General features: G+C 36.7%; 1 protein-coding gene and 1 pseudogene across 10 annotated transcripts in view; one reads left to right on the forward strand and one right to left on the reverse strand.

The window, feature by feature from the left end:
• Myo9a (myosin IXA) overlaps positions 1-16,498 on the forward strand; it is a 351,801-nt gene that overhangs the window by 147,281 nt on the left and 188,022 nt on the right. For all 10 annotated transcript variants that reach the window (XM_063246690.1, XM_063246689.1, XM_063246687.1 and 7 more), the window contains 2 exons: positions 7,314-7,411; positions 12,800-12,926. In XM_063246690.1, the coding sequence (XP_063102760.1) occupies positions 7,314-7,411; positions 12,800-12,926 (225 nt within the window). The remainder of the gene's footprint in view (positions 1-7,313; positions 7,412-12,799; positions 12,927-16,498) is intronic.
• On the reverse strand, positions 8,244-9,692 carry LOC106025192 (sorting nexin-6-like; annotated as a pseudogene).

Below are 16,498 nucleotides of genomic sequence, written 5' to 3' on the forward strand. Positions count from 1 at the left end.
TTGTAACTCAGTCAGAATGAAGATCAACTGAAATACAGACTTCTAGGAAAGAAGACAATAGTGTTTAATTTCTTTAAATGATTGGATTATTGATTAAAAATCCATCAACTTATCTTTTTGTGATTTTAATCTACATTAAGCATTTATATTGATGAACAGTTGATCTCATTCCCAGTTCTGCACTGATGTGAATCTGTATGTACTGTAGGCTTTTGTTCTCAATGACTGATTGATTGATTTGGTTTTTTTTGAGGTGTAATCTCACTATGTAGTTCAGGCTGGCCTGAACTCACTGTGTAGCCCAAGCTGCCCCACACTTGAAGTGATCTCCCTACCTCAGCCTCTTGAGTACTGAGATTGTAGGTGTTTGCCACCACACCTGATTTGAGATTTATTTTTAAATTAGTTTTTAGTTGTTTTATAGGCCATTATTATGAGTAATTATTATTTATTTAAAAATTACATACTTCTTATTTCACATGTCAGTTTTTTCATGTAATGAATGTATGTATATATTTTCTCTGATTTTTAGCAATAGGAAGAGAGGTCAGAGGCTTAATAAAATTTTTCAAAGATTAAAGTATTGTACTATTATTACTTCTTTTTTCTGTAGTACTGGGGATTGATAAGAGGGCATTTGCATTGACCTATATCTCAAGCCATTGTTTTCTTTTTTTTTTTTTTTTTTTATTTTGAGATAGAATCTAAGTCCCAAAACTGCCCAGTCAGGACTTAAACTTGCAGTTCTCCTTTAGTACTGGAATTACAAGCATGTACTAACATATCTGGCATAGGTTTTAAATTGAATAATTTAAGGGTATAGATGATACATTTTACTTTGCTTATTGAATTTGATAAAGACAAACTTATGAAAACACAGAAAGGCTATTTTCTTCTGTAATTAGGTGAGATGTGGAAGGCTAGAAACACAGATGCATTTGTCTATATTTATTAACTAATGAATTAAATTGTTGAATATTCTTCCCCAAAACATAGCATGTCTAAGTCCTTGCTTTAAAGAATGACTTTCTTACTGCATGAGAGTGTAAACTCCACTGATTGCCAAACTAACCTATTTCTGACTTGAGAGAGCAGTATGTGTGGATATTTTTTTTTGTTGTTCAAAGTTTAATTGCATTGCCATTTCTTAATAAAGAGGAAATTTTTGGGTTCAAGTTTAACATTTTGGGAAATATATGTGAGACATTTAAATTGTTCAGATTCTGATGAATTTTAATAGAAACACTTTAAGTTGTTTTGCCACTGTCAAGATACTTCTCCTTTCTGCCTTTTACTTACTGCATGCAGGGCATCATGCCTCTTTGGGAAGCAAGTTTGGCACTGCAAACATATATTGCAGATAGCACAACTGATTATGTATTCAGAGTTTACAGTAGGACAGAACTGATCTACTGTTGTTCAGAAATGGTCTAAGAAATGCTTAAGAATTTGTTCTTTGAAAGAGATTGACTTGACATGACTCAATATGCTCATCTGTGTGTTTAGGTTTTTTTTTCTTTTTGTCTTTGTTTTTGGCACCAGGGATTGAACTCACAGCCTCACACCAGCCACGCAGGCACTTATGCCACTGAGCTAAATACCCAGCCCCTGTATTAGTTTTCAGACTCCCAGCAGTTCAATTAATTCATTCTCAGACCTATTTAAAGAGTGACGGTTTTTTGATTATGTGTATAGATGGCATGCATCTTTCAGTGGAAGGGGTTCTAGCAATTGTTCAGCTGTGCCTTGCCTTTCCTTGGACCCTGAAATTTCATTGTTCTCTAGCTAACCAGTATTTGTATTTTGGTGACTTTGAAGGCTCTTTCCAAAGCCTTATATTGCCTTTGAGAAATGACTGGAATTAGAGCTGTTGATCCTGTATCTGTACATCCTCAACTCATGACTGATAAGAGATAGTGTGGTAATACTGTGCCATAGATTTGCCACCATGGCTCTAGAGATAGTCCTCTTCATTCAGGAAAACAAAAAAGCCTCCATAGCACTTCCCTTGCTACTTACACTTGAATTTTTGTCTGCCTTAGGGTTAACTTCCTATATTTACCTGAACTAAGATACCCAAGCCTAAGATAACAGCACTTTTGTTCTGGAGGATTTGATTTGTTTTTAGTTTTTCTTGTACAGTTGTCATCAGTGAAACAGCTAAGGGAATCAGAACATACTTGAAAAATTTATGATTTTGTTATTTCCTGAGACCACAGTATATTTCTGAAGAACATTTGATTTAAGGATAACAACAGATATAAATGCATTTATATTTGTTGCCTCTTTAGTTTACTTTCCCAATATTTTATAGGCACTAATTGCTTAATTTACTTTTTATAAGAATCATTCCTGTACTGAGTTTGTACCAGTGGAAGCATAGACCTGCTTACCTTCTACTTGTTGTTATAGAAAATTGTTTGTTAAATAATAAAGGAATGAACTAATTTTTGGGGAAATAGAAGCAGAGGAATTTTTTTAAAAGCCTTATCACATGTTAAAAATAATGGCAACATAAATTTGTTTTAGTGAGGACATTGTCATTTCTATAGAATGTGTTTTAAAATTGCTTAGGAAAAATTTATAGTCTGAAAATTAAATATATTCTTAGAACTTTTGTTGCAGGAAATCTAAAAAATTTTTTAAAAGCTGCGTGTGTGTACATTTGCATGTAGAAAATTCAAAAAAATTTTTTCCCTGTTCTTTGAGATAGGATCTCATCATATAGTTCAGGCTTTCCTTGAACTGGCTGTGTAGCCCAGGGTAGGCTCTGACTTATTGGTGATTCTCCTGCCTCAGCCTCCCAAACACTGGAATTATAGTCATGTGCCACCATGCCCACCAAATATTAATGCCATTCTAAATGTTTAATTTAAAATCATATATTTAGATGGAACCTTTAACTCATTCTTACAATGCCTCAGGTTTTTTTTTTTTTTTAATTTTACTTAAGGAGAAAAAGAAAAAAAAAGCAAAAAAAGGGTACAAGTTATACAGAATTTCAGAAAAAAAATAAACAGTAGGAAATCACTAGTTAATGGATTACATATTGTCATCTTAGAAATATTTGTTCATTACAAATCTAAGCTTATAATAGTGGACATTCAAACAGTGAGACCAAACAGTTCTGTTCAGTGATCCAACAAAACTCAGTAATATCATTGTCTGTCTTATACATTTAAATATACATGCAGTTATATAATTTAGAGCACTTTCTTTTCCTCTCTTTTGTACAATGACTATTACATATTTTGGGTTTTATTGCTCCCATAGTTATTACTTTTTTTAGAAGAGAGTAAAACCAAATGTGACATAACAGAACAGAGTCAGTCAAATCAAAAGGGTGGACATAATAGCTAATGTAAAAACATAATACAAGGTGATCAACAATGGTTACCATAATGCCTCCCTCTATCTCTAATAGAATTGCCTAATACCATCAGTTATAATAAAATTGAACAAAACAGTAAAGAACGAAACCAACAAAACCAAAACATTGGAGACATTACAGGTCTTCAAAAGTAGATAATAGTCAATCAGAATGGGCGTCATAATGAATCCCACTATCTTCACAGCTGTTGCCTATACTTTCGAACCTGGTACTATCAAGCAAAACAGAATAGAGGAACATCAGTCAAAACAAGATGGTGAGAGCAATACAGGGCTTCAAATCAAGTTAATAGTGAATGAAAGTGGGTTACTATAATATATCCTACTATTTTTTTGTATTCTTCCTACTATTTTATTTTTATTTTTCCTACTATTTTATTATTTTTCCCTTAATTAAAAGGATAAAAATAAAAAAGTAAATAATAAAATGGAGATTGAGATAAAAGAGAGATTGAGATAAAACAACAAAAGAGCGCAGATCAAAACATAACCATTTAAGCAAAATAGTGTTTCACCACAAAATAATCTTGACATAAAAGTAGCTACCATATTGTCTCTTTCCTTGAAATCTTTGAGTATAACTTCATATACTGTAGCATCAAATATATCAAAACAATGTAAAACCATTCAAGAGAATGACAGCATTACAGAGTATTTAGAATCAACCAACAGAAAACGAACAATGGTTTCTGTATAATCTCCTTGTCTATAAAACTTTTTGTTTATACTATCACATATAATAAAATCCAATAAGATACAACATGCTAAGACCAATGGAGACAGAAGAGCAAAAGCTTGATGAGACTTCAAAACAAGATGATACTAAATCAGCATTACCTATTATGATGTCGTTTTCTCCAAAATAGCTGTTCCTATCATCCAATCTTCTCTGCCTCATGTCTGTTGAGCTCTTTTTCTGTCATTAGTTGTCAGTTTGTCTTCTTCATTTTGTTTTCTGCTCCATTCATTGTGGCCTCTGTGCCACTATTTCTGGATTCTTCGTATTTTTCTTTTTTAGAATATCCTGCAGTATTCTCTGTAGAGTTGAATTAGTGGTTGCATATTCCCCTAGTTCCTCTTTATTCTGGAAGCACCTTGTTTTTCCATCAATTTCCAGGGATAGTTGTGCAGAATATATCAATCTTGGCTGGAGGTTATTATCTTTCAAAGCTTGAATTATTTCCCCCCACACTGTTCGTGATTTGATGTTTTGTGCCAGGAAGTCTGCTGTAATTCTGATGGGTGTTCCCTGTTTCTTGTCTCTTAATAAACGGCTTTTAATATTCTGTTCTTATATTGGATTTCTGGTATTTTGATTATTATATGCCTGGGTGAAGCTCTGTTTGGGTTGTAGGTGCCTGGGGTCCTGAATGCTTCCTAAATTTGAGTATCTTTACCTTTTGCTAAATTAGGAAAATTCTCCTGGATTATTTCTGCGAGTAGCTTTTGTAGTTCATTTGTTTGAGTCCCTACCTCTTCTTTTATGTTCTTAATTCTTAAGTTATAGATCCTCTTATCATCTTCTAGTCTTTGTATTATTGCTGTTTGTTTCTTTGTTATTTTTAAGAAGTTTTTCATTTCATGCTCCCATATTACAAATCTGGCCTCCAGTTCAGATAATCTATCCTTAGTTTCTTTCAAGCTGTTATTCCAGCTTTCGATAGAGTTTTTAGTTTTCTGGTAATCTCTTTGAACCTGCTTCACGTATTCTATGCTTTCTCTATTTTCTCCATCAAAGAATTTTCCCCTCTTTCTCTGTTCTTCTATTCCATCATCTGTTTTTTCTTGGGTGATGCTTAGCATTTCTCTAACTACTCTGCTTATGTCTAGCCTCAGGTCATTAATAACTTCATTCATGAATTCGTATATGAGGCTCTGGAGATAGCGCTTTATGTGTGTTGGTGCCATGTCTGCTATTGCCTGTTTCTCGGGATTGGGGGCTGAGGGGCCTTTCTTGTTGCTCCCTCTTCCCATATTCTTTGTTCCTTATATATGCAAGTATATATAGGAGGCCCAGTTTCCTTCCCTGTTGGCCACAGTCTGATTGAATTTCGCTGGCTAGGTGTTCCTGCCCCCTGCAACGCACCAAGGAGTTAAGGACCTGAGCAGCCTGTGCCAGGCCCGCCCCTCCAGGTCACCTTCAGGCGCTGGGACCTGGGCTGTGCTAGCCTACTGGGTCTCAGCCAGCAACATCACATAAGCTAGGCACTGCTCACCAATCCTGCTTGAGAGGGGGATATGTGACTGAAGTCACTACAGCACCCTGTTCCGGCAAGTCTGCCCGGTCTCAGAATGTCCTCTGTTGGAGCCTCCTAGATCGTGGAAGAGTCCCAGTTTCTCTCACTCCCCGCAGGTTGATGCACAGCTCCCTGCCTGTCCCACTCTCAACTCCGTTCACCGATTCCAGTTCTCAGAGCTTTCGCGCATCTCTCCCTGCCTAGCTGATTCAGACGCAGCCGTGGCGGCGGGAAACCCAGATTGCGGTTTCCAATGGCGCGGGCTCCAGCTTCCACGCTGAGGCTTTATGTGTTCCTTTTATAGCACCAGGATTGCATTCCCAGTTGGTTTCTCTCAGCCCAGTTCGTTCTTGGGTCAGCAGGGCATATTTCCTCTCTTAGGATTCCTCACTCCGCACCATTCCTGGATTCTAAGCTGGGTCTTTCAGAGAGCTTCTGTAGCTGCTGCTATCTGTCCGCCATGTTCTCCCGGAAGTCTCTGCCTCAGGTTTTTTGTGGATTTTATTTTTTTCTTTTCAGAGATAATAGATACTTGGTACATACTTTTTTTATCTTTTTTTTTTTTTTTTTTTTTCATTTTTATCGGTACCGGGGATCGAACTCACGACCGCCTGCTTGCAAGGCAGGTGCTTATGCCGCTGAGCTAAACCCCCAGCCCCCATACTTTTTTTTAAATGAATACTTTATTTATGAAGAAGGGATTTTCATTCAGTTCAGTATTTATGCTTTGTTCAATAATCTAGCAGTTATATATTTCTGTACTTCCTTGTTGTGTTCTTGTCACTGACTTGATGCAGTAAGACAGGTAATAAAAAATATTTTTTTCTTCTGTTGAAATGAAATGTCAATATTAAAAAAAGGTAAGAGTTCTCTGTTTATGGAATATTGGTTGGAACATTTCTTTGGAAGAGAGGGATAAAGTAAACACTGCGGGGTTTTAGACAGTGCAAGTACAGAGAAGTGTAAGAACATGTAGTAAAAGGATTTAAAGATTTAGAGTATATCTACAGTGTTACTGTTCGACTATTTTGGAAACTGGAATGCAAAGTTTACACTAAAAAATTGGTAGTCCTCAACTATTTTTATTGGCTCATGTGGTATATTCATTGAAAGCCTTTGTAATTTTGCTGTATATGCTATATACTTTGTTTCCTTGGTTAATTTCTGTGTCGTCCATATTACTTCATTAACAACTATAAGTCTAGGGTTCACTTCTTAACTATATTACTGCCTCTTCTACAATTTGTTTTGGTGTTAGCAGGATTTATTTCAGTGCCTTGCTCATAGTGGGCACTTGTTAAATATTTGTTGAACAAAAAACATTTGCATGTGGAATTGAACTCTCATAAATCTATTGCATTTCTAAAACACTTCAAAACTTTTTAAAATCAATCTTGGTTTCAGTGGTTTTTTATAAGCACTGCTAGCATTTTATCTTGTTACTTTTGAGAACCTTGTTTTGATGACTGTGAAAGGAAGAACAAAAGTACCCTGATATTTTGGTATGTATGGTTTTATTGTACTCATGGCGAAATAAGAGGTCTAATATATCCATGTCTACTCCACCAGCTGTAATTTGTATTTATATGTAAATGCACTTACCTTAAATTACCATATTTCTGAATGGCTCACATTTTTAAAAAAAAACCAATAATCTTGATCCTTTTCTCCTTTTACCTTAAGCAGGATTGCTTCACAGTGGAAGGAGAAGATTTGAGGCATGATTTTGAGCGCTTACAACTGGCTATGGAGATGGTAGGATTTCTTCCCAAGACACGAAGACAGTGAGTTTATTTATTGTATCCTCATCCCCCAGTAGAGAATAAATCATGATGTGTTCTGGAAAATTTTGGTCCCCTGCCTCTTTTTTAAAGTTGTCTAACCATTGCCTCATTAATCTTTAGGATTGTTTTTCATTCTTTTTCACTGTCATAAAGTCTTTGAGAATCTAATGAAAACTGGACCTCTTCTTTTTGTAAAATACACATCCATAAACATTTGCATATAATTACAAGAATGTATGATGCCTCAGAAGCCTATTCATTGACCTTACTTTAAAAACTGTTACTTCATAACACTTTATAGTTTCCCATTTTCTTTTTTTTCTTAAATATTGGAGTACATTTATTATAGCTACTCCAAATTTTAGAGTGATGCATATTGGTTATTTTACAACAATTGTTTTGGTCTACAAGTTTAATTAATGCATTTGCTTTTCTTTAGAAACCATACTTAGATTAAGTAAAGTCTGGTCCAAAACTTTTATGATGATTAATTAAAATTAAATCTCGTTAAGATGCTTTATCAAGAATACATGAATGAACTAAGTATACAGGACAATACTTTTTAAAAATAAAATTTTAAAAAGTCGGGAAAGGCTATCTTTACCTGAACGGTGTAATTTGAAAAGGTTAAACTTCAGGAGTGATTTAAAGATAAATATGATTAACAGCCATAAAGAATACTGTTTATAAAATAAACTCAGTTATCAAGGCTACTTAAAGAAATATTGGACTCTGGGCTTCAGAATAGGACAGGTGCATGTGGTGGACGCTGTCCAGGAGTACAGCGCGTGGCACAGGCCACACTGCCTGTGTATAGAGTTGACCACCGCTTCTCAGAGAAGAAGATGCACTTTGTCAGCTTTGCTTTTGGTGAGCAGAAATGCTTAGTGTCATTAGGAGAACAAAAATACCTGAAGGAAGGCAGCCATTTGTCACAGGAACTGAATGTGGTTCATGTGTATCAACACTGCCAGGCAGTTCTGCAACAACTGGTGGTTACTCCCGACATGCTTCAGTTCTAATTCTGCAAGTTCCACTAAATTTTTTTCTGAATGCAGCAACTCTTCTTTTCTTAAGGTCTGTAAGTTCTTGTTTTGCAGATTCAGATTTTTTTTTTCAAACTTGTGATAACATAGTTTTGGGGAAGTTTCAGCCTGCAGAACATCTTTATATTTTTTTGCTCTTGCTTTATCCAGTGCTTTATTAGCATTTTCATAATCTACTAATGACCGAGATCTTCGGTTGAGGAGGACCTTAGCTGCTTGATAGGTCTCTTAAGTAATATTTTAAAAGATCAGAAAGTTTCAGATACTCGTGCTTCCATTTTTCTTATTTTATCAAACAGTTCTGGTCTGGGGATTTAGGTCAGTGACACAAGCGCCTGCCTGGCAAGCATAAGGTCATGAGTTCAGTCCCCAGAACTACAAAACAACAGCAACACCAACCAACGACGACAACAACAAAAAACAGTTCTAAAACGTTGAGAAAAAACTTGCATATGTTAATAGAATCCTGAGTTCCTAAAACATATAATGAAGAACTAATTCTGTTGTAATCCTCTGCAACACTTTTGTGGGATCTTGTCATCCTATCAAATTTAGCAGATGTATCCTTAATTCCATTATGATATTCTAAAAGAAATTTTTGTTTATGCTCGTAGAAATCATCTATGTCCGTTAGCCTGAAACAATGACTACGTCTGCTGACCTGATCATATTTTAAGAGAAATCTTCAAGTTTTTCTGTTTTATTTTTTCCTGAAACACTTAAATCTTGATTATATTCCAAGAAGACATAGAAATTTAAATCTTTCTTCAAAATAGGATGAGCTACCACATGACACAGGAACAGTTCATGTCTTGCCACTGTATTCTTGAATGTTGCCAAATACTCAGCTTCTAGTTCCTGTTTCATTTTTGTGAATTCTTCCTTTGTCATTGACCCTTCCCCTTCTCCAAGCTTCTGTAGCTTTTTGCATGAAACAGCAAAATCAGGCCTCGGTGGTGCTGGAGGAGTGATATAACATACATAGTCTTCATTTTCAACAAAAGAATCTTGAAGCCAGATAAATTCTGCATGTTGTCAAACAACAGAAAACTCATTTTAAAACTGGGCAATGAACCGTTTGTATGGATAGTGAATTTTACTTTATCCCTCTCACTAAGAGCATCAGACATGTCCATCTGCAGAGCAGCATCACTTTGAAGAGCTACATTTATTGCTTTAATTCCTCAGTCTTTCTCCAAGAGGAAGTTGGGGCCATCATCCAGGCCTTCCACCATGGCTGTTTTATGTAGTTTCCCATTTTCTTTCTAAGTTACCTCTGTTCTTATTAAGTCATGCATACGTATTGGCAAAACAATTTTTTATGTATTTTTCTGTATATTTAATTTATGGGTATACTATTAAATTAAAGACACAACTTTGACTCTCACCGGAAGAAATAGTTTTAGGTTTTTATTTTGCATTTTGAGACAGGGTCTTGCTATGTGGATCAGGGAGGTCTTGACCTCTTGGGCTCAAGTGATCTTCCTGTATCAGGTTCCTACGTGACTGGGAGTGTGAGCATGTACCACTGCATCTGGCTCTACTTAGCTTTGTTTTTTTGAGAATTAGTGTTGATAAACATGTCAAGTCTGATGAGATTGTCAGTTTGTAATCTCTGGAGTGATCAGCTCATAGCAGAAGTAGAATATTACCTTTCCTGTTTTCTTATTTGATTGTGCTTATCTTGTTGGTGTGACTCTTCAGTTGACAGTCTTTTTGCTAGAATTTTTTAAAATGCAAAGTTAAAGCCAAAGAATATAATATGAGACTATGTAAAGCCATTTGTTGGTTACAGAAACTATAACTTACTGAAAGTTAATAAATTACTGAAAGTACCCCTCACCATGTTCCATGCCATATTTTTTCTGCTCTTACCTCATTTACTGCAAGGGACACCTAATTTGGTTACTGGCTAACACAAGAACTGAATGAAGTGCCAGTGTATATATATAGATTGAGCATTCCTAATCTGAAAAATCCAAAATTCAATTTGCTTCAAATTCTGAAAGTTTTTCATGTGACAGCTTAGGACGCAGAAGGGTTTACATTTTAAGAGCGCTTCAGAATTTACATTGTCAGAGATTTGGGATACTCTGGCAGTAAAATTTATGCAAATATTCCACCCTTTGAAACCCTTTTAGTCTTAAGCATTTTGGAAAAGGATATTCAACCTGTATTAAATTACATAGTGACATTTTAAAAAAATTAACAGCATAAGTTGGTATTATCATGTTTCCTTTTGGGATACCAAGAAACTATCTTTGGCGCTTTCTGATGTGACTGGATCTCACATTGAAAACTACCGGAAGCAGTCTGTTTCTGGTAGTCTGGCCTGCAGTGTGATCCTTCCCTGTCATTCAGCTTTTCTCTTCAGATATTCCCGAACACAATTTATTACATTTTACCTAGACTGGTTTTGTTCTCTAAAATACTATGTTTTATTCTGGAGATTTACAGTGTCTGTTTGAAATGATCTATCTTCTCCACTTGTTTTGTATAGAGTGTATTTTATGTGTTACTTTCTCCTCTGTGACAAACTCTGCTAGTAAAGTACATTGTTTTCTTTGTAGACCTAATCGAGAAAAGACTGCCTTGAATTTTGGTTCTGTGAATTGAAAACCTTATTTTTAAAGCACTATTTATACCTTGCCTTTTGACTTTTTTTTTTAAATGAAAGGTTTCTATAATTGTGCTATTTTTGCCTTTTGTATTTTAAGATACACGTCTCAGTGTAATTATTACTCTCACCTAGTACTAGATTATAAGCCTTTTGAGAATCAGAATTTGTATACAGTTTGAGACCTTATTAATATTGGTTTTAATGCGTTAGATTAATTATATGGCATTCATTATTGCTGGAGAGTATATATCATATATTTTTGTGTGTAAGTACGTTAAAGTGCTGATTCTTGAACCTAATATATGGAAACAATTAGCAACTATATAAACTGCTACTAAAATTAATTTTTAAAAATTGGGTCATATATTGTGTTACCATAGTTTTTATAATGTTGATACTGTGTTTACTTTCTAATTCATACTACAATACTTTTATGAAATCCTTCCTTTTTAACTGACTTGTATTTTCTTTGAAACTTAATGACATCAAACTTAAAACTTTTAAATTATTTGAAAAATGATTATAAATTAGATGGTGATTCAAAATATATCTTGCAGTATCTTTATTTTGAATCATTTTCCTAATTTTAGAAAGATAATGTAGTTAAATTTTCACAAATAAATCAGGTTTATTCTATCCTAAGAAAACTGTACAAAGTGTGAAGGTGTGCATAAAGAGGAGGTTGGAGAGGTGTGTTCATCTGTGTTGAATACCTCTAAAATGGTCAGAGGAGTTACAGACTTAGCTATGTGGATGTTCTTGGTCACTTCTGAGTTAACATTAGTGGGTAGCAGAAGCCAGGTGTGGCAGTGATAGAAATAATGAGGTGAAGATAATAAATTTAGTATTTCAGTAAGCTCATTTATGAAGGAAAGGAAAACATGTGGGGTCTAGGATAGTCTGTTTAACTTGTTCCTGCCAGTTTCAACCACCAGTGGTTCAGAGCTGCCTGGCAGCAAGATGAATGAATTACGACGTCATCATGAACATGTTATAATAAAGAGAGAAGTAAACACAAAAATATTTTGACAGAAGGGTTTCAGGTTCAGCTGATGAGAGATAGGAAATGAATACAATAAGGTTCTTAAGTCAGCTGGAGCTTCTGGGATATAGTATACCTGTGAGGGGATTACTTCCTATGTGGAGGGCTTGTATCCCCTGGTGCAGGAGGGAAGTGAGTAAGAGTGGCCAAGGGAAGTATTTCACAGTAGGGACCTAGTGTTAGTAATACACTCACTGCCTTCACACTATTTTAAAAAATATTTATTTTCTGTACCATAAAATAGGTAATTATAAAAATCAGCTAGGACATCTGACTAAAATGTAGGTTCTAAGGCCTTTTCTTTGGAGAGTCTGATTTAGGTTTTCTGAAATACATAATCCAGAAGGCATTCTAGGCAAGAAGGATAGCATTTAAAAAGGAATGGAGTTGTTAAAAGACTGAGCAAATTTAGGCAAAAACAAGATGTCTTCTTGAAACAACTACATTTAAAAATGGCATAATAATGACATAAGGTCAAGTATAGCACTTTGCGTAGTACCTGATGGAAAGTAAATAGTACATTTTAGTTATAATAATTAGTTTCATATTTGTTTTTTGAAGGTTATATATTGTACTTTATATATTTACTGATTAGTTTACTTAACTAGAATTTTGAAATAAAATGAATTTTGAAAATGCACATGTGTGAGAAGCTGTAATTTGTGCTTTTATTTTCACAGGATTTTCTCTCTCCTCTCAGCAATACTACATTTGGGCAATATCTGTTATAAAAAGAAGACATACCGGGATGACTCTATTGATATCTGCAATCCTGAAGTTCTGCCAGTTGTCTCTGAATTACTAGAAGTGAGTGATTACATTTACAGTTGTCACTTCAAATATTCAGTGACATCTTTTTTTTTTAATGGGTGTAACTGTTTGATAGTGGTAAGTGGGTTAAGGCTTTTTACTAATAATGATTCTATTACATACTGTTTTGTAAGAGTGTAAAAGAGGAGATTGTTTTCTCAGATCTGCCTTACATAGTGTGTGCTAGACAGAAGCTTTAGTTTGGGTTTTGTACCCTACCTCCACTTGTTCCACATACCCATAGTTCCTGATTTATTGGCTAGAATGAATATTTCCATTGTAGTGTATGCAATGTTTTGCGCTTTCCATATTTGAGATTTCTTTTCACAGTAAGATTAAGTTTAGATTATTTTACTTGAAGATGAGTATCTGGGTGAGTGATGAAAAAACATACTGCTTTTAAAAATGTAAATTTCTTTTTTTTTTTCAAATTTCCTTTTTTTTTAAATTTTTATTTTGAAAGTATACAACAGAACAAGTCAGAATAAAGCCAACTAGGATCGTATAGTGAAATTGGTACAGAACTTCACAGCAGGTTGTCGGGATAACAGTAATAGGTATCACAGTAAATTTTGTTATCTTTATAGTAGTTGTTCTTTCAATCCCGTATATCAAAATGAGATGAAATATAGAACACTATAGAACTTATCAAAACAGAATATTGAATAGAGCATACCATTAATCAGAAAAGAGCAAAACAGTAATAAAAATATTTGCCTTCAAAGAAATGGTAGAAGGAAGTCCCCCTTTTTTTGCTATGGTCAACCTCACAGGAGATGCTCAGATTTCTGGTTCCCACTTGCTAATGGGCGGGGAGGGGGAGGAGAAGGAGGATAGGGGAAGTGGGATATTTGACTCTAGGCCATGTAGCAGTAGGTTCACTATTGCTAAGCAGAGAGGCAGAATGGTCATTTGTTTTCACAGTATCCTCAGTTCCAACATGGCGTGGATTTCAGGAGACACTGCTAGTTCTCTCCCTGGAGGGGCTGCAGTCTGCCACCCTGCCTCCGCTTATCGGGGAGGGGAGGTGCTGGCTTGGCTTCCCAGAGTTCTAAGTTCCAACATGGCGTGCATCTCAGGAGACACTGCTAGTTCTCCCCCTGGAAGGGCTGCATTGGGCCACCCTGCCTCCCCTTAGCAGGGAGGGGAGGTGCTGGCTTGGCTTCCCAGAGTCCTAAGTTCCAACATGGCGTCGATCTCAGGAGACACTGCTAGTTCTCCCCCTGGAAGGGCTGCAGTGGGCCACACTACCGCCGCTTACCAGGGAGGGGAGGTGCTGGCTTGGCTTTCCAGAGTCCTAAGTTCCAACATGGCGTGGATCTCAGGAGACACTGCTCAAAAATGTAAATTTCTTAGTATGTGTTTACAGTACATAGGGATACATTCATGTAGTTTGGTACATGTATATGATACATCTTAATTCTTTGTAACACCCCTTTTAATGATGAGCTGAATAGGACCTAACCCACAATGCTTCATCCCACATCAAAGTCGTTGTTACTTTAGTTTCTCTTGCTGGAGTGATGATTTGTCATGTTTTCCTGGGTAACTTACCATGTTGCCATGTTTACCTTATCAGATGGGTGTGGCTTCTTACAGATCCTCTTAAATGACAGTTCAAGAAAAAGTATATATATGAAGCTTGTGTATATATGTATTTATAAATGTTTCTGTTTTGTTTGTTTGCTTTGTTTTTTTGAGACAGAGTCTCACTGTCTTTAAACTCACTGTGGAGCCTGGGTTAGCCTTGAATTCACAGTTATCCTCCCTGCCTCAGCCTCCCAAATGCTGGGATTACAATAGTGTGGCACCATACCTACCTGTAAATAATTTTACATGTAACCATCTAAAGATAATCATTAAGTTGATGTTTCTATTTTTAAAATTTTTAGTACATGTTTGTAGTACATAATGATTATATTCATCATAGGTAGCTGGTATGCATCCACAACATGTCTTAATTTTTAAAAAAAATTTCCATCTTGGGGCAGAGCAAAGATGATGGATAGATAATAGCCAGCTAAAGAGGCTTCCTGAGATAGTCAACTTAGAACTCAACATAATACAACATGGGGAGCCCCGAACAGAAGGAGAGGAATTCTCTAGTCCCAAGAAGAAACTAAGGTGAGAAAAACCAATCAAACACTCCTGGCCGGCTGCACCACTGTGCAACCCTGAGTGCCTCCAGGCTGTCAGCGAGACAGGCCATCCCCGAACCACTGTGCTCCAGCTGCCACCTGCAACTCTGCTGCAAGGGGCCTGCCAGAGGCTGGGGGAGTGGAGACTTGGTGCCCACCAGCTCCCGCCGCCTCCCTGTATCCAGGCCTTCCCGGAGGGCGTGAGGAGGAGGGCACGTTGTGGCGTCACAGGCATGGGACCAGACCTGCTGGAATGCATTGCCACCTAAGCACTCGCCACTTGCGCGAGGACCCGAGCCCATGGTGCCAGCACTGAGCGAGCCCCTGCCATCAGAGTGCCCCCAAGGTCCCTGGGCGGGCTAGTGTGTCTTCACTGCTGCCAGGTCCACATGACCAGAGCCTCACAGAGCCACTGCTGCAAACAGAGCCCAGAGAATCTGCTTTTGAAAACACCTCTTCAGACAATAATCAAAAATACAGAGCCAGAACTTTCCGGTTTCCTGCCCTGCTCGACCAGCTTTGGGGAATTGGGCCTGCCTACATGTGCTGTGAACTCTGGACTGGGCAGCCTGGGGTGAGAGTCCCTGCACCATCCTGAGCCCCTGGGAGGAAGTTTTAAGATACCTCAGATAATAGCAAATTGGGGAGGGCAGCAAAACCCCAGTCAGCATGCTTCAGAAAGACCCTAAGCAATACGGAGAGGGCCAGAGACCCCCAGGACACACCTGTCTGAAAGAAACCAGAAACATGACGAGATAGAAATAAAAAAACACCTCCAGCCGCTGACCCTGGAAAAATAAGCCCAGGAGGAATAAATACAGAAGAGAAACAGCATAGTAATCATGCAATATTAGACACAGCGTCAGTCAAAATAAAGAAATACCTTCATGACCTCATAGACGAATTTAAAACTGTACTTCTGATCCAAGTGAGGCAAGATATAAAAAGATTAGTTAAAGAAATGATAAGCCCCTCCCAAGAGAACACAGATGGAAGAACAGAGGAACTCAAAAAAGGAAGAGAAACCTTTGATCAAGAATATAAACAAAACCAGGGGCTGGGGATTTAGCTCAGTGGCATAAGCACCTGCCTTGCAAGAAGAGAGTCGTGAGTTCGATCCCTGGTACTGATAAAAAGGAAAAAGACAAAACAAAAACAAAAGAATACAAACAAAATCTAGAATACATGAAACAGATCCAAAGAGATTTCCAGGAAACTAAAAACTTCATTGAAAGCTGGCAAAATGCCTTGACAGAAACTAAAGTTAGCCTTTTGAAACTTGAAGAGAGATTTATGATGTGTGATCATGAAAGAAAAGATCTCTTAAAAATAACAAGGAACCAGAAAGAAACAATTCAAAGGCTAGAAGATGACAAGAGGGTTTATAACTTAAAAATAAAAAACGTGAGCGAAGAAGCAGGAGTAACTACA

This window comes from Cavia porcellus, unplaced genomic scaffold (genome assembly GCF_034190915.1).
Source record: "Cavia porcellus strain 051 isolate PalLab524CR breed Dunkin Hartley unplaced genomic scaffold, mCavPor4.1 scaffold_4, whole genome shotgun sequence".
Classification (NCBI taxonomy): Eukaryota; Metazoa; Chordata; class Mammalia; order Rodentia; family Caviidae; genus Cavia; species Cavia porcellus.